The 18819-nt window shown below is 44.3% G+C and overlaps 1 protein-coding gene across 1 annotated transcript in view; it reads left to right on the forward strand.

Moving 5' to 3' along the window:
• The window catches only part of LOC126525985 (RNA binding protein fox-1 homolog 2-like), a 323725-nt gene that overhangs the window by 291534 nt on the left and 13372 nt on the right, over positions 1–18819 (forward strand). The window contains exons 7-9 of the mRNA XM_055067939.2: positions 6897–6963; positions 8991–9132; positions 13597–13651. Coding sequence (XP_054923914.2) covers positions 6897–6963; positions 8991–9132; positions 13597–13651 — 264 coding nt within the window. The remainder of the gene's footprint in view (positions 1–6896; positions 6964–8990; positions 9133–13596; positions 13652–18819) is intronic.

The raw sequence follows: 18819 nt of genomic DNA on the forward strand, positions 1-18819 counted from the left end.
GGCTTGAAAGGAAACTGAAGTGGTCTCTGGAATAAGGGGGTGACACTGACGACGGGACAAAAACGGGAGGTCATATTATTGGTTTATAGCGCGAAGGGACACAGATGAAGAATATGTTACCATACCAACTCACCCAGCTGAAGGCCATCTCGTGTAGACCTTCACATTCACACTGCAGCTGATGCCGCAGTGTTTTTCTGAACCAAAATGGCGGCAGCAGTGGTGAGAGTGCCAGTGGGGTCCCGCTCCTTTTTGCGTCTGCAGCTGTGCCTGGTGGCTGTGCCTTGAACAACACACGCTTGCTCGGCTCGGGCCAGAGTTGCGCGCGTGGGTGCGCTAGAGTGGTTGCTGGATGTGTATAACTACACCAGAGAGCATTGCCTGCCGCACGGCCCAAGTCTTCTTTCTTCATTTGTTCTGTCTTACTTTTTTTCTTCTGCTCTCTCACTCTATTTTCTTTATATATCCTCTTCTTCCGAAGGGAACCAAACCAAGGAACGTACCTCTGCTTGCAAAGGTTGTGCCCTAGAGCACGGACGGGTCGTTGCTACCCGCCGCCACACAGACTCTGCCCTTTTAGTCCTAAACAGTTTCTCTAACTGTTGTAGTTACTGAATAAGTGTTACAGAAGGTTGAGTTAGGTGTATGAAATGGAGAGTTGAAGCTACAATGAAAACCCATATGGTTTTTCTGGGAAAGAAGGCTTCACAATTGAAGTAATTCCCATCCTGGCCTGGGGATCTAACCTGTCGCAACTACCTGCCTGGGACAGACATTCGACATACCAAACTGAGTAACGCGCCACGGTAGTTCAGTGTCTCTGCTGCTGAGCATGAAATTGCGAATTCAAATCTCGCTTGAAACAACATTCTTAAAATGGTGGAATGCAAAAATGCTCATGAACTGTGCTTTGCGCTTGCTTGTTAAAGGGGCTCTGAACCACCCCTCGGGCCTGCGGGTATCCTACACTGCTGTGAACATTTCAGGCAAATTTTGTTGCCGTATGCAGTGCGTGGAGCCCGCAAGTGGATCGCAAAGTCTCCTTTCTCTCAAATGCACTCTGAAATGGCCAGTTTTCACTTCAAATGCCTTTCTCCACTTCGATAAAAAATGGTTCAAGGCTCCTTTAAAGAAACCCCAGGTAGCCAAAATTAACCTGGAGACCTCCACTGTGGCGTGCCCCATAACCTTCTGTACAGTTTCGGGACATTATACCCCATAAGTGGCTGAACTAACGAGGATGCGTGTAGTCAGCTGTGTGATGTCAAATTGATCAGCAGCTCAGTTTTTTCTTCACTCGAGAAGCTTTTTTTCCGAAAAGGCAGTATAGTTACTCTTGTAGCACTGTGCTACATTCATGTGGATGCCAGCATTTCATCAAATCTTGAAGTGTAATTTGATTCACTCTCGTAGTGTTCACAAGGCCAGGTTCGGACAGTTGCCTGTTAGGCACAAAGTTAGTGTGATCACAGGCTTGTAATGCTGCTTGCTCAAGTTGAACTTTTACATCACTGATTTGGCAGATTACCACCTTTGTGACTGAACATTGGCAAAACAGAAAATTAAATTAGTGGTAAATGTGATAACTTTATTCAACATAATGTGAAAAATGCAGCTTCAAGAAGGAAGCAAACGTACAATTATCAGCAAGGATGCAATTACTGTAGTACTTGCTGCAATAGATGGCTAGGCAGCCTACTTAGCCAGGGATAAGTTTCATCGTCATCCACTGATCCTATCGTCTTCATCCTCTTCACAACACCACCCTCCCAGCATCCTTGATCATCCTTGAACTATGTACAAAGGTACATAGATCAAGGATGAATCATGCATGTGAGGGTACGGGCGCGTGTGCTAGTCAAGTTGTGGTATTTGTCTCGGATACTCTTGACAGATTTTTGAGGCCATCTGTTTCAGCATAGCAGGACATGAAATGGCACCACTTTAATATTTATTCAACTGAACAAGAAGTTGATTGTAACTATTTTAGCTTTGTCATTAATTGGCAAGGAAGAGCTGTTTGATTGCTAATTCTGGATGAAACAGCAGAATGTTATACAAGTAACGACAAAAATATGCACATTAGAAGGCTGTTGTGTGACCATTCTATGTGTTTTAAAAACATTGGCAATATGCAAAAGCGGAGGGCCATATGAATAGCACACCTAAAGTATGGGCTGTGTGTGATGTGTGTGTGTGTGCACTGCTGCCAGCACTACTTCTTTCTTTCTCAAACATATGCAAGCCACAAGCATTTCCAAATTCTAAAAACTGTCTGGCAGCAAAGCATGCATTAACACCTTCTTTCTTTTTTTGCAACACTGTACAAGAAGCAACCATTTTTGGTGTTAAAGGAACTGCATTAGTGCAAATCAACTACGACACCTATTGCACATTCAGTGAACAAGTACAAATATTATTCGGCTTTTAACATTGCTGTAAATATGAACCAGTGGCTGTGATACATCAGTTGCTAGCCAGTCTCCAGTCGTGCTGTCTTTCTTCGTGTTGATTAAATGTACTGCTGCTTGGTATGAGGTCGTTTGCGCCAGCTAGCTTGGAAGGAACCCCTTTTGATGAGCTGATCACGTTTCTGCTGATCCAAGATTGGGCAGAGTCTGTTGGCCTGGTGGGAAGCTCGCCCCTGCGTAGTTTCTCTGTTGGCTGCTGCTGGTAGAGGCAATGTGGGAAAGGGGAAGCCACGGTCTGATGTGCCTCTCTAGTTGTGTGTGCAGCAAGTGTCTTTGTTGGTGCCTGATGGAAAGTGTCTGGGTGTCTCGCTCCCCCTCGTGAACGTCTCGGAGGGGGAATTAATGGGGACTAACTTGGCTGCATCCTAGCTGTCGTTTTGCGGGTGTAATAAGGGAAGCCCATGACAGGCCTCCTAGCAATTTTGGTCATTTCTAAAATGTTTTTAATGTGTAAACCTCGAAATAACTGGCAAATCAGTTCTGCAGAAGTCTGCAAGTTGGAGGAAGGTGGTAAGGCAGCCTACAAATTGTCACCGGCTGTAGCACGAAGCTACGAAGCAACGTGGATAGTCTAGATTGGAAGTAGTTGCAGGTTGCACAGGGTCAGCTTAGAGTACCTGCTACAATGTTTAACATTGCTACAGCTTTTGGATTACTTACTAGCTGTAAGTATCTACTTTGCGACTAGTCAAGTAACCGTCCTCATCTTTATAGCAATCTTATCAGACTCCTAAATACTTGGTGTGATAAACATGCGGCTTGACAAAATTTGTATTCGTGCTGCAGGCGGTCTGTGCCAATCTGGAGCTTTCCAACATAGTGAGGCCCTAACTCGGACTTAAGTCAATAATGTCTATCTGCAGCTTTCTGTTCACATAACTGCATTCAGAAAGCAAGGTATATTTGTGAGCTTGTTGAAGTTAGGCATAAGTGTTGAACAAAAAATGGCCATTGTCACTTCTGCTTTTTTCCACCCTCGAAAAGATGCTCTGGACGCAGCCTTGTTTGTTTTGGCCTGTGGTGCGGCCAGCCTGCTGCAACCAGGCTCGCCAAATGACTTCTGGTCTCTCTCAGCTGACAAACAAGCATGGCTGATTGCAGTGCCTTGTGCAGTTTTCTTTGAGCAAGAGGGCCAGTGCAACAAATAAGTTTTTTTTTTTTTAATATCCCCTTACCTGACTTGCACCTAACGTCTGCTTGCCCAGCCTTTGTGTTGATCTGCATCACTGCTTTTTCTTACTTTTCTTTTTTTTTGTCTACACACAGCCATGCTTGTTCTCAGCTGATGGAACCTGTCTTTGCTACCTGACAGCTACCCTCTCCCTACTGACCTTCCTTCTTGCCTTTCATGTTTTTTGCACTGGAAACTTTTTCTACATCCACTCAACATCTCTCTTAGAAGCCTTTCCCCCACCCCTGTTTATCCGTGTTATCCTTCCTTTCTGTCTCTTGTGTATTTGATTAAGAACTAGCAACAAGGATTGCTTGTGGTGGTTGCGCTAGGTTGATGTGCCCATCACCAAGTATGGCTCTGCTTTGCAAGGTTGCCCAATCCAAGGAAGTTGTAGGCGCGGTGGATTAGCCTGTTCTGCCAACATAGTAGGATTGGACTGCAGTCTCTAGGAAGAACCTAGTTTTTCATAACATGTTTTTTGGACGCTAGATGGGACATACAAAAGGCAAGACACACACAACATACCATGCGCATGTCTGAGCCTTTTGTATGTCCCATCTAGCTCCCAAAAGGACATCCGCCAACATGCCGAAGAAGTTCTGATGAGCTTATTTTTCATGTTGGTAGAAAAAAGAACAAGGAAATTATCGCACTTTCAGTTCAAGGAAAAGAGATTAATGTTGAATCGGGAGTAACACATTGCTACTTGTAAACTAAACTAATACCCCTTCAGTTTTTCATTCTGTTTAGTTTAGAACGGCTTGACTGGTTGTAACTTTGTCTGTGACCGAAGTCAAAAAAATTTCGAACAGATTCTAAATTGTGACAAAAATAACTTCAATGCCTGTTGACATCCTTAGTACCTTAATGTGGCATAGCTATTAGCCCCTCATTCCCACTGTACTAGTTAGTCACAGCTCTGGCGTGGCACTGTTACGTTTAGCTGACTCGCTTTACTGCAGTTCTGAGGGTACAGTGTGGCATAAAGCACCACAGGCTGCACATTGCACTGTGTGCATGATGCGATGGCAGTGTAGAAACTTGCTCCAGAAATTTTGTTAGAATGTAGAAATTTCAGAAATAGTTTTGTTCCTGCTCTTTGTCAAGCATTATTAGACAGCTTTATATTAGGGAATGCAAAAGACTTGCATGTGAAAGCTGCTAGGGTTCCTGTGGCACCAAAGCCAGCCTTGGATTCTTGGTTATGCTAGTTGCTTGCATTCCCTAATCTAAAGCTAATTTGTGCTGTCACTTTGAATGAATTCGGTGAAATGTGAGGCTGTTATAGCTAATAGCGACATAAAGTTGACTCAAATGAAAGGCTTGTAATTTTCTTCGAGCTAGGCACTTTGAGGCATCATTCTAGGGATTGGTTGGCATCAAAGAATCGCAGCACTAAATTGAAAGGGATGCAACAGATTTGGGTCACACAATCTATTTTCACTTTGCCCTTCATAATAACATTGGTACTTTGGAATTGTGATTTTTGTCTATCCATAAATTTTATATTTTGAGGTGCAATGTGTAACTTTATTCCAAGTTTACTGTTTTGAGCAAAAACAAGTGCACAGGTAATCAGTGGATCATGCATAAGTCAAGTGGGCATGCAGGTCACTTGGCTGGGCTGGCTTTTGGGGGCATAGTATTTCTGTACCACTGTTTGTGAAAAGTCTTAAGTTGCTCTACATAATTGCATTGCCATTCCATGCCTTCAATTATACCCTCTACCTTGTTGGGGTCCGTCAAGTCGGCCTTGGTGGTGCAGAGCCTTCATCAACCTAGCGCATCCTTCATTTTTCCAATATTTTTTGTTGCAGTTGACTCCCAATAAATCAGACTTGAGTTTCATAAGCGCTTGAATTATAAGCAACCGAGTTAAATGTGCTCGAAATCAGAATTATGCCTTACAAACAGGCGTACAAAAACACTTTGTGGTGCCAGTCAGTAGCTGCAGCCTGTATATTGACTATAGGAATGTTTAACTAATGATGCCTTCTAAATGTCTTCCACTCGACTGTCTGTGGCCTTATTGGCTGTATTATGTTCTTTGGAAAGCCCAAACATTTTGAATTCTCTTAATTGGCAGGCTTGAAAATGCAATGGAAACATAGTCAAACTGGACCATTTAGATTTGTTTGAATTATTGCGAGTTGACTGGCGGTACCTTCTCTCCCAAAGAGTGCAATAAGTTTTGAAATGTGGGCGTAACCACAGTGTGAATGACAAAGGAACGCATTGATTGTATGGGAAATGTTTTGAGCATAACGGGGAGCTGCAACTAACACCACAGGTTTGAAGTGCAAGAAGCATGCATTTTGATTTCTTATACACCGGTGCCTCACTTGATTGAGCTTGACCCCTCGCTCCATCTTAGTTACAGCTGCAGTGGAGGGTTTTTATTCGCAATGTATTAAGTCTTGGCTCCACTGCATTGCCACGTTAAGTGTTGGCATTGGCCCCTATACATTGGGTGCAATAAGTGCAGGTTCTATTGGAGACACGATTAAATGTCGCTAGTCGATCTTGAAGAGCAAGGTAAAAAGGCTGGATTTGAGGTCACTTATGAACCTGCCATAGTTTGTTCTATTCACACAATGATCATCCTATCTTTAGTAGGACGTTGTTGAGGGCTAGTTGGTTCATACTTGAAGGAAGCTTAAAACTGCACTGGAAAAAAAAGGACAACCGGAAGGAAGTGCTGCGCTCGTGGTGTGTTGCGTGTTCTTTTTGCTTGTCCTCGGGGGGGTTTTTCTCCCCGTGCAGTTTAAACCTCTTGTCCTATCGAGGAAACTTAACGTTGGACATGCTGCTGTTTCGCAGCTTTTCACTGCAATTGCCTTATGTTCTCATCTGTACTATTGGGCAACTGACAGTATGTGATGCATTGTAAGATTAAGTTGCATGCAATCATAGTTCACTGAGATAGTATTCATTTTCACGGTGCACCAAGAGACAATCCAAGAAAGTTGAACCCATTTTGGCAGTGGATTCAGTTGCTACGAAAGTTGCTTTCAAGTTTAGCCAGATTCGTTTTCCTTCATGTTGCCCTAACCTTGTCAGCATGTCGGTGTAGTCTGAGAACGAGTGTGTTAAGCTTGACTTGGAGGCACCGGTGTCCTGACTGCCCACATCGCATGCGGAATATCTTGCAGTGGTCTTGCACGCTTTGGGGTTTTTGTTTTTCGCTGGAGACCTTCACCTTTTTGCAACGTGCTCGTCTTGGCTGATGGCTCTTTTCTTCCTGTGTCTAGGTAAACAATGCGACAGCGCGGGTACAGACCAAAAAGACGCCGACAATACCCAACGGTGAGCAGACAGGTGACGCAATTTCCATACTTCAACTGACCGCTGCTCTGCTTGCATTTTTGTAGGGTGGACTTGTCTGAGGAGAGCATTGATGCATTTGGAAATAGTCTGGGGGCTGTGCTGAGAATGGCTTGTACAGAATGTGGGATCATGCTAGGCTTCCTTAGTGCTTGACATTGGAATGAATATAGCATTGTCGAGCCATCACAAATAAGCAGCAAAGTTAAGAACTCATGCCTGAACTATTAATCTTTTATTTTCCCAAAGCAATCTTGGAAAGGTTTCCATGGCTAAAAGATGTTAAAAGCTAGCAATAACTTAAATTGCATGAAATTGCTTGTTTTCTAATAATTGTGTCAAACCATGAACACTTGTACGGTTACATAAGCAAGCGGGGTTCATGAATTGCAAATTAAGCTATTTGTGTACAATCATTCTCGCAGCCTCTTCTTCAATTTGTTTGATGCTTTATTTAAATCAAGAAAGGCTGTCCTCCCAGCTTCATGTGCTTCTGTTTCAAGGTTGCTTCATTTAAAGTGGTTGCCTGAGCATTAAAGGGACACTAAAGGCAAAGATTAAGTCAAGCTGAAGTGATAGATTAGTGCTTGAGGATCTCTAAGGCGTCAATATTATCGTGACCAGAGCTTTAATAATCGAGAAATTGAGGTAAATGCAGGACATGATTAGAGATTCCCCTGGGACATTCAAGTACTTGCCCGATGACGAAAGCACTCGTCAGTTAAATTCTCTCACTAGTACTCAACCACTTGTTACAAAAACATCCTTGTATTGCATTATAAGACGAAAGAAAATGCTACTTATTCAGTTCTATTTTATCTTTAGAAAACAAGATCTCGTTGAGATTACCCTTGACAATGATGCGGGCGGCCGAAAAGTTTCGTTATCGCTAGACTCTGCGCCACCCACGGTTTCGCAGTTCAGTAGTTTCATTATTGCGCAGTGCTGCACTGGTTTTGCCCCCTTTTGCTTGGTACCGCTGTCGGTTGGGCGCCGTTTTACTCGCCAACGGCTGCAAAGCGTGATGGCGCCGTATGTAACATCACCACTCCCCCGGTTGGGTGGCAGATTTGAATTTCGAAAAAGGTATTCACACCTTTCAGGTGCAATTTTCTTGTAATCTAAGTCTTTTCTTGGCACGAAATAAGCGTTGCAAGGTTTCTGGAATGGTATTTAAACAGTCCACGTCAACTTAGTATTTGCCTTTAGTGTCCCTTTAAAGGTGTTTGTAGAAAAAGCAGGCCTGCTAAAGGTGTAGCTCACAAGATGCTGCATGTTGGTGCATGGAATTTTGCCGTATAAGTACTTCTGGATTCACATGGCATTCAAATTGCACAATCAGGACTCTGGCAAGTGTGCGTCTTGTAATATGTCAGTGCATTGTCAGCCTAGCTGTGTTTGTCATGGCAGTACCGTATTTACTTGCATAATGATCACACTTTTTTGTCAAAAAAAAATGACTCAAATGCAGGGGTGCGATCATTACGAGGGTTTAATTTCCCGCAAAAAGAAAATTGTTTGTTTTCATCCCGCGTTTGCTGCGGGATGACAACAGGTCAACAAATAGGCAGCTGCTTCTGTATGTAGTGCGGGACACCGAAGCAAAGATGGCGGCCGGCGGAGCAAGCCGAACGAGATTTTTTTTTTTCTTCTCGTGAGTACATTACGTGCACTGAAACAGTTTCTTCCATGTCAGTAATGAATAATATCGTTAATATTGGCAAGTTTGCGGCAATAACGTAGCCATGTCCACTTTGAGGGGACAGAAACAGATAGGCGTGCTTAGCTGATATTAGTTTTAGTTTTTACTTTATTTTAGTTGCGTGTGTAATGCTGCATCAAAAAGGCTTTTTCTCTTGTCAATACTGCATTTGTTCATTGAAAAACTATGCTCTCATTCTACGAGTCTGCTGAGAACTGTGTCTCTGAGCACGCACGCCATGTGCATCTGGGCCAGTTGCAAGCAGGAGAGCGTTGTTGCAGCACTCTAATGTCTGTGGCGACGTCCCCTTTGTGCGCAGTGGCCGCTCTGCGGGGCGTAGCGATCCAGCGGGGCCGAGCGCGGGGCGCGGCCGCGGCCCCGTTCGCTGCCGCCTTTGCGCGACACCCATCACCACTCACTGCAGCTGCTGCGGCTGCTTCTGCACTCCACGGCTATACTCCGTGAGTGTCCTTCGTTCTGCGCAGCGTTCGTGCTCTCCGTCTGCTCTGAAGTGTCCACACTTTCACAGGCTTGTATTGCAAAACGCCGGGGCAAACTGGAAGGACACATCTCCTTCCTTTTGCACTGCAACAACACAGTCAACTTCATTTGGTCTTGACAGGGCAAATGAAAACAATAGAGTTATATGGTAGGTCGAATTAAAGGAAAAGAAAATCCCTGATACACTGCTGCTTCATTTCACAGTACTTTGCTCGTGCCAGCATAACCTCAAATTTAATGTGCACCTAGTTCTTGTGGATTCAAGGCAGAAAACTAATGTAGGAATGATATTAGACCATCTAATCAAAGCAGAAGTCATTAACCACAACCAATCTTGCTCTTTAAAAAATTCAACGTGCATTTGATTCTGACCAAAAATACCTTCACAGAAGGGGAAATTGTTTACGCTTGGATGTCCATTGTCAACATTTCGACACAGCACTTTCTTGCTGTCTGTAGATCACATTATGTCATCCATTGTGCATTTGACATTCCGCATTCATCAAATAATTCCACAACAATTGCAAAAGGGATGGTGGCCCATGTCTAGACTAACCACTTCACTAATTTGTCCTGCAATGCGTGCAATCCTTGGAAAAGCTGAAAACAGCTCGCACTTCTTTGTTTTCAATAGCTTAGCATGTAAAATGACTTGTCGATCCAATTAGGTTTTGCAATCAAGCCTGGCAGCGATGCATCACCATTTTGAACGAGAACATCTGTCAACATCTTGTCATGACAATAGCAGTGATGCTGGCTGTTCTGGTAGACTTACGAATGCCACGAATGTGGTGTTGTATTTTATTGCTCTGTGTGGGCAGTTTGTGGACCAATTTTCTTGTTTAGAAACTACAGGCAAATGCGGGAGGCCGTAATTACGGTTTTTCGATGGCAGAGGTAGAGAGGGGGTAGGAGAGCTTAGAAGAGTGTGTGTTTGTGTGTAGATAGATAGATATACAGTGGAACCCACTTATAATTATCCCAGATATAACATTTTATCGATTATAACGACCACATTTCAGTGGATTTATGTTTTTCTGACCTTTCTTATTGAAAGAACTTCCAGCTATAACAATCCTTTTGTGGGGAAAATAGGTCTTTTTTGTAGGTTATGCGAGATATATATACATATAGAAACTGCTGCACTCAATATTTTATGTAATACATAAACAAAAAGCAGAATGAGTGCTCTTTCACGCGTTAAAGCTTTATTAACAAGATGTATGTCATTAAAAATATAAGTATATATAAATTGCCAGAATCAAGATTCAGGGAAAACACAGGAAAGGGGGGAGATGGAAATTCGAGACGATGAGCAAGACGAGAACAAAGTAAAACCGGGGGAGCCAAGGTATCCTTGAAAAGGAAAAGTCCACTTGTCGGAACATTGGCTCTCGCTTTTACCTTGTTCTCGTTTTGCTCATCGTCCATAATCAAGATTGTGGGATAAAATTAAACAGTTTGTAAAGGCACGCTTGTATCTACTAAGAAAAAAATGTAACAAATTATGCGATACAAGTGTGCAGAATACACTCATGTCTCTCTAGTAGTAAAATATATCACAAGCTCTCGAATAAAGAAATGGTGGCTGCACTTGCGTCGAGTTTTGTCCTTTAGATGGATGTTTCTAACGGAAGTTTGCAGCTAGTTGCGGAAACATACTGGGAACAAAAATAACAGAAAATCTGGTTTTCAGACCAAAGTGCTGTTGAGTGTAACTACTGACACCAGCTTAAGTGCAGTTAATTTTTAGGTGTTTTAAAGGATGAGTCCATGTATAATGAAGTACTAATATAATAGCCACTCTTCGTGGACCTATCGAGTTTGTTATAAACGAATTCGACTGTAGTGCAACTAACAGGGTTCTACAACGGACCGTCAGTTGCACTTCGCTTCTCAAAGAGACAGGATATGTGTTTAGTGAGCTTCGGTTTTGATGCAGGGAACACGGTGTAAGTTATGCATCCGGAACCTCAAAGAGGTGCGATGTAATTAATGCTAACGTATTTCTCTCGCATTTACCATTAAATCGCCACTGATACTTGTTAGGCACATTCATGCCAACCAGTCAAGTTTGAATTATCGAAAGTATAGAAAGTTGGGCGAGTTAGTACGGGGCTCACGTGGACAGATATGCATGTTTTGCAACGTTTTGACTTTTCATATCAGCGATGCGCTGATATGAGTCCATAGGCTCGCAGATAATAGTGGCCGTGGGTTGATAACAGAAGCACAGACAGCGGCGACTATTCTGCCAGTAGTTGTGCCGACAAAAAATTGTCCCCACGGAAATGGGAGGACACGGGAAGCACAGGGACTACCGGCACATTAGCTACCGCGAAAAATGTGCCGGCATGCAAGTGCCGTGTGACATGCAAGTGCCATGTGCTAAAGTCTGTGACACACGCACAGACTTCAGCGCTCGTCCTGTCTTCTTCTAGTCTGTGTGTAACACTTCGCGCTACAAACCAAGAATATGTTACCGTACCAACTCGCCTAGCTTTCTATCCTTTTGCATTGTGTTTCTTGTACACAGGGTTAGCGCTCGTCCTGTCTTCTAGTCTGTGTGTACAAACAAGAAGAACGGGGGTTAACCGAGGGGCCCAATTTTTTATTAGTTACATCATTGGAAGCCAGCAAACACTCACACCAAGGACACCATAGGGAAAATTATGTGTGCTTAATGATTGAAATAAAGAAACGATAAATTAATGGAAATGAAACTGGATGAAAAAACAACCTGGCCCAGATGGGGAACGATCCCACAACCTTCGCATCGCGCGTGCGATGCCCTACATATTGAGCTACCGCAGCACTGTTTGCCCATCCACTTCCTTGGGTATTTATATTTCCTAGTAGAACCCTGGGAGTGTTAGCCAGCGGTAGAGCATCACACGCATAATGCGAAGGTTGTGGGATCGTTCCCCACCTGCGGCAAGTTGTTTTTTCATCCACTTTCATTTCCATTAATTTATCGTTTGTTTATATAATGTATTAAGCACACGTAATTTCCCCTGTGTTGTCCTTGGTGTCAGTGTTTGTTTATCATAAGTGGCCTCTTATGATAGTCCGTGTGTGTGTCACTTCGTGCCACATACCAAGAATTTGAATGATCAAGTGGGGGCCAATTTTAGGATTGAAATTAAATATTTTCCCCATGGGAATGTACGGGTACTGACTGAGACCTTTGTTCGGGATCTGGGCATATGGTGAAATGAGCCTATTAGCAGTTTTAGACATGCAACTAAATAAATTTAATCAGCTGTTATACAGCACTGAGTTAGCCGTGCTCCTCCGATCACATGATTACACTTTGAATGCACGTCAAAACTAATGAAATGTCAGACATTAAGTTTTGTAACAAGTAATGTGCACATACACTCAATATATTGAGGTTACTTTTTCCGTATGCGTTCTCGTTGTTCTCTTGTGAAAACACGAAACCAGGGCAGTGTTCCGCTGCTTCCATGAGCACTCACATTGGTGTTCTTGTTGAGCAGCTGTGTGCATACCACAACATGGTGCGTGCAGCAGTCTTGTGCATCATTGAGGTGCAACACCCGCAGCACCCCTGTTGGTGCTCATCATGGTGGCAGCATTGTGAGAAACCTGGTGGCCGCCGGGGCGCTGCCGCTGCGCCAGGGCAGCGGCACTCGCCGTGTGCACTGCTTCGCAATTCGAAACCTTGCCATTGCTTTCAGTGCTTTGCCCTTTGGGCAAAACTGTCTGTTTTCTTCTTCTTAATCAACTGTTAAAGTGGCATAAATGCTTACCACACTGTGGAGCAGTATTGTGTTGGAACAGCTTTTATTGTGATAGCAATTATATGCACACTGCAGGCGAATTTCGGCCATTGTCATCACCATCTTGTTGCCCGTAATGTCCAAGTGTGATAACATTGGTATCACATGCTGTATGCTGCAAGTGCAAGGGTGAGCCGAGAGGGATGGTGGCTTGATGCGCCGCTGCCTTCTTGCGCTCGCAAGAGAGCTGCTGCAGCTGAGCGAGGTGGCGCGCATCAAGAAAGCAATCTGTAAATGCTAGCTGAGCTGAGACAGCCGGTGGCTTCGTGTGTGCTGTGTTCTCGTGCGGCTAGTTCCCATTGAAGCAAGAGGCAGCACTACAGAGGGATTCACTTGCCGCTGCTGCCGCTCTTCATCCCATCAGTGTTCTGACAGTGAATGTTTGCGGTCATCAAGTGAAATGTGTTTGTGTTTGCCTGTGCGTGCGTGATGATGTGCTTGTTCATTTAGTTGGTAAGCAAATGTTTACAGCAATTTATGCAGCTTATAACGTGACTAACCTTACTTCGTACAGCTGTACAATAATTGGCCATCGCAATCGGTGCATTGTGTATTCGTAGGAAACTGACTTTTTAAATAATCGGTGAACTACATTAATGTGATGCTCTAATTATTTTCCAGTGTGTACCAGGATCCGTTCCTCGCATATGCAGGCGCCGAGAGGTACCAGCTTCCGGTGAGCTTCTCACTTCTTTTTGTTGATCTTCTAGGTGGTGCATATTTCAGTGTGCTATGAAAATTCCCTTACTTCCTGTTGCTGAGAAAGTCAAATGTTTTTGTGTCTTTTGCAGCAATCTTAGCTATCCACTAGCAATGTATATGCCTCTTGTTCACTTTTCCTTGGTCTATGTTAGTAATGCAGTGTTATGCAAGAACCTAATTCCATGAAATGCAGCATCCAGCTGTTTGTCAGTAATGGCGATATCTACCATGCTTTTAAAGATGCAAACAACTGGCTCACTTCTAAACCAATCTGAGCTTTATCAACTCCTCATACAATAAAGCATTCACCACCTTATCACGCAACTAAAAGCAAAGTAGTTTCGTTTGGTATTACGTAGTCTACATATAACTTCTTTTTTTGCTCTTGACAATCAGCATTATAGTCGATTTCCGTTAACTTGACCCTGGTGGGGCCGACGAAATTGATCGAGTTATCCAGCAGGTCGAATGAAGAAATATGCAGAAAAAAAAGAAGAAAACACTGCTGATTCATTTGGCGCTACTCTTCCAATTCAAATGCGTCCCTGCTTTCCTTGTGTCCAGTGTAGAAAACTACGGTAGAAATGACATTAAGGCTCCTAAACAAAGTACAATCGAACCTCAATATATCTAACAGCGCTGTGATCATTAAATAGTTCGATATATAAAATCACGTCAAAAAACTCGTCAAGAACTTCTGAATATCAATCAATGAGCCGAGGGCGTGATCGGGGATCGTTGTCCGAAGCACGTGTTTGGTTGCGCCACGCACAATTGGCCTAGGCCGCGCCAACTTCGTCAGCCGTGAGTGCACAGTCGATTGTGTTGTAAGCAATTAGCCTAGGCCGCGCCGACTGCGTCCGCCATGCGAAGTCTGCGCAGCCTAGGCTAATCGCACGCAGCGCAACTGAAGGTGCGCTCCGAACTATGATACCCGATCGCGCCCCAATCGTGGCGCAGTAAATACTCACTTGAAGCTGCACACCAAGTATTTATTTATTTGGCTCAAAGTACTGCAGCAGTGTAGCCTGCTTCTTATTGGCAGCCACGTGCTTAAACATGGAGCCCTCAACATAGTCTAAACGATCCACAAGCGATAGGCCGGTGCCCTCTAATGCGCCGCAATAGTGGCATAGAAGGGCCAAAGCAGCTACAGCCCCACTTGAAGTTGGTAGCAGGCCAACATCAGCTCTTGCAGGATCAACCTCGACAGCGTCTTCCTTTGGCCGCTACTTCTACTGCGATCACCACCTCAGTCAATCGAAGCACTTTGAAACACTGTCAATAACAAAGTATTAAGTGGTGTTTGCCAAGGCATCTATGAGTGAGCCCAGTGAGCGCACGCTGTCGCGCATCTTTGTGGATGCAAACCGCCAGTCCTCGCGAGGCGCGGCTCATGCACAGCACGGCACCGAGGAAGAGTCAATGCAGCAAATGCTAGCCAAGCTGCCACATACATACGCCGCTACGTTCGAATGGCACCCTCGGCACGATAGATGAGTACAGCTATAGCGTGCAGCAGTCGCTGTGCCTTCACAGCGCCTGTCGCGCCACCACTATCTTGAAGGTGTTGCGGGAAAGCTCACCGCCTGTCAACAGAGCGCATGTGGTCTGGGGCGGCCGAGTTCGATATATCCAGACCTCATTCTAAATAAATTGATAACGTATGCAATTTTCCAGGTGATATAGAAAGTGTTCGATATACGTAATAATTTGATATATCGATGTTTGACTGTATGTATAACCTTGTGTGTGCCCGATTTTTTTATCAGAAAAAAATGGTCTGTCACACAACGGCAGCCAGATTTTTTTCGGTAAAGGAGTAAATACCATAATCACATTGTGAGCTACAGTTATTGCTTGAAAATATTCATAGAGGAGGCCGAAAATGGGTGGTTTTTTGATGGGAGATGACGTGTTCAGTGCATGCACTGTACCCTAAGCTCCGTTGAGACATATGCTGTCACTAAAAGGGTAGCTATTGGGCTCACCATAGGAGCCAGGTAAATGTATGCTGACTGGTCAAGTTCGAATTATTTGGCAGAAGTAAATATTAGGATTGAAATAATGAAAGTTTAGGCCCATAAAAATGTATGGGCACTGGCGGAGTTCTTCAGTCAGCATCAAATTAACCAGAGAGTTGAATTGACTGGAGTTTAATTAACAGAAGTCTGTCGTATCGTATGGTACAACATAACCCTCTCTGGAAACAACACGTAACAGGCACCTGCAATAAAACATTCAAAACATTTGGCTCTTTCAGGGCGCCTACAACCAAGAAAACAGGGAATTCTCAGGGATTTTCATTAGTCCGGAAATATTTGGGGAAAACTCTGGGAACTTTTGCTTATATCAGGGAAAATTACCTAATTTTATTGAAAGGGAATAAAAGTCGTGAAATGCTGGCTCGAGTAACAGAGAATATCGTAACGAATCGTCTTTGACACCGTGTCCTCTGCTGGAGGAGTTGCCAGGAGGAGTCAACGACCGACTTTCCAGACGCCCAATAATTCGGACGGCTTTGTGGCACCACCATATACCTCATAGAGTCAAATTTATAAGAACGTCTGAAATTTCGGACGCAAGTACCTTTCGCCATCTGATTTTCCCGACTTTTTCCATGACCACTGGCCTGAAACAACATCAATCAAAGCCACCACGGCCGCCGTTTTGATTACCTCACTTCCTTGAAACAGTGCTCTCGCGCACAGATCTGCTGGCAGCTGTAGCTGCCACTGTTGCAACACTAGCCTAGCTGCTTCAGTGTTCGCTATTAAAGGGGTGGAGACATGAAAATTTTCGTTCATGGGTTCTTCGATTCAAGCGTTATGTACTGCTTCAGGAAGCACGATACACACCACGGGATTCAGATATACCCGATAAATAATTTAATAATAGCATTATTATACCGAGCGATTTCTGTTTCGGTTTCTGGGCTCCGGGTGATGCTACGACGTCGTAGAAGAGGAAACGCAATGCGGGTTGGTCACATGGGCCACAAAACATTGTGACGTAAAACTATGCTGTGTCGTCTGCTCGCGCATACGCTTGCTCTGCCAGCAGAGGTAAACAACTAGTGACTCAAAGTGCACGTCGGAATTATTAGAATTTTATTGCGAAGAGTGACAACAACGGTAAGAAAATATTGCGGCTTGTGAGAGTCGGTGATTCACTCAGAAGCGCTGTCACCTTTAGCTTTGAAGTGAACCGGAAAAGGCCTAGCAATGATACCGGTGCCATCCTCTCTACGGCAAGGAAACCTCACCGTTCGCGAGCGAAACCGTTGTCGCACGGCGGCCCGTGAAAGGCAAATGGTGTTCGGCGAGTTGCTGTGCCAGTGACGTGGACGGGCCTTTACACTTTGAGAAATGCCAAGTGAAAGAAAGATCCCTGTGAGCTGCCGAACTATGCGACTTGCAGATGCTATGTCAACTGCTCTCCGCTACAGCGCTGTGCATGTCTCGGTTATTCAGGGGCCAGGGTTAGCTCGGTTATAGTGTTCTAGAAGCCTGTAGCATAGAGAAAGCATTTTTAGAACGACAGCTGAGCTAGTTGGTAAGGATTCATAATGCAAAGAAGGGGTAAGGCGTTCAGACAACGACACAAGAGGAGAGAAGTGGACAACACGAACGCTGCATATCCTGGTCCCTTTCGGAGCCGGCTGGCTAATGTTACACTGAATGTGTAAAGGCCTGTCCACGTTATCAGCACGGCTACTTGCCGTACACTGTTTGCCGTGCGCGGGCCGCCGTGCGGCGTTCGTGTTGCCCAATTAATTCTCTCCTCCTGTGTCCGTGTCTGCACGCCTTACCCCTTCTTTGCGTTAAGAAAGGATTTCTGTATGCCTGTAGCTCGGTCACAGTGGAGGCTATGCTTGGTCGCTCGGCTCGGCAGGCTCCGTAATCGGCATTTCATCGCTACTCATCATACGTCACGTTTTTGTGCTAGTGTGCTATGACGTCAATATTTTCGTTCCTCCACTGTGTCGTCATAACTGCCGCACTAGCGATGGGTCTCGACCATGAGAAGGAGCTTTTAATGACTTTTTGGAGCTGAATTAAAATTATTTTGCAATGTTTGGAGCATCCAATACCTCGTGAGTGTCCTCGCATACAGAAGCAGCCTGCAACAGGCTTTTTATAGCCTCAAAATTTGGTGTCTCAAACCCTTTAAGCATCTTGCCGTTCTGTGCCATGTTTTTCATTAAAACAATTCTCTGCTGTTAGTAATGGCGCTGACTCCGCCTTGTAATCCTCGTCAATGCCTTCGAAGCTCGGAAAGCAGGCGCATTGCATAATGACTGTTTCTGAAAGCCAGCATCGCCTCGACAAAGAAGTGTTATGCGGCAAAGCATACATGAAAGTATTGCAGTAAAGCATAAGTGTGGGATGAGACAGTTGCCACGGGACACAGTATGTATTCCTTAATTATACATGTGTCCACCCGCCATCTCCTGTCTCAGTACGGGCACCAATCTGCCCAATGAGTGTACTACTGGTAGGCCTTCTCGGATGTGCCTGTGACGATTTGAGCCCTTAAGGGTAGTAAAAGACATGCATTCATTTTTTCAAACTGCCAGATTTTTCTGATGTTTTCGTGGCCCCTATGGAGTTCAAAAAATCGGACGTTGACTGTACAACTGACCAAGATGATGCTTCAGATAGTCCTTGGGACAAACACGGTGGAAGGAGGGCGAAAACAGAAAGGACTTATGCATGAGGAATGAATGGGAAAGGAATCATGCCACCATTTCTTTCAAAGAGCTTGAGCTCCAAAAGCAAAGTGTTGGCTAGCACCAAGATGCAGATGTCCTTCATCCAAACCAAACCAAAATAAACTCTTTAAAGCAGTGAAACACAACACTGAGGGGTTGTGTGCGGGCTGAGAGTATGTCAGGACAGTTGAAGTTGACACACCAGCTGTTGAGAGAGAACGTCACTTGTGACAAAGTTCGGGCCTCATACCAATGAAGTTGCTATCACTTGATAGAAATAGCTCGTATCCCCTTCACTCACGGCGTCCACATTTGTGGACGCGACCTATTTTTGCCATATCTATGCAGTGGTATAAGGAATAGAGTACAAACATTAAGCTTAGTGTAAATTGACCATTCTGATAACCTAACTTACTTCAATTTTACTT

The sequence above is a fragment of the Dermacentor andersoni genome, chromosome 8, assembly GCF_023375885.2.
Source record: "Dermacentor andersoni chromosome 8, qqDerAnde1_hic_scaffold, whole genome shotgun sequence".
Taxonomy (NCBI): domain Eukaryota; kingdom Metazoa; phylum Arthropoda; class Arachnida; order Ixodida; family Ixodidae; genus Dermacentor; species Dermacentor andersoni.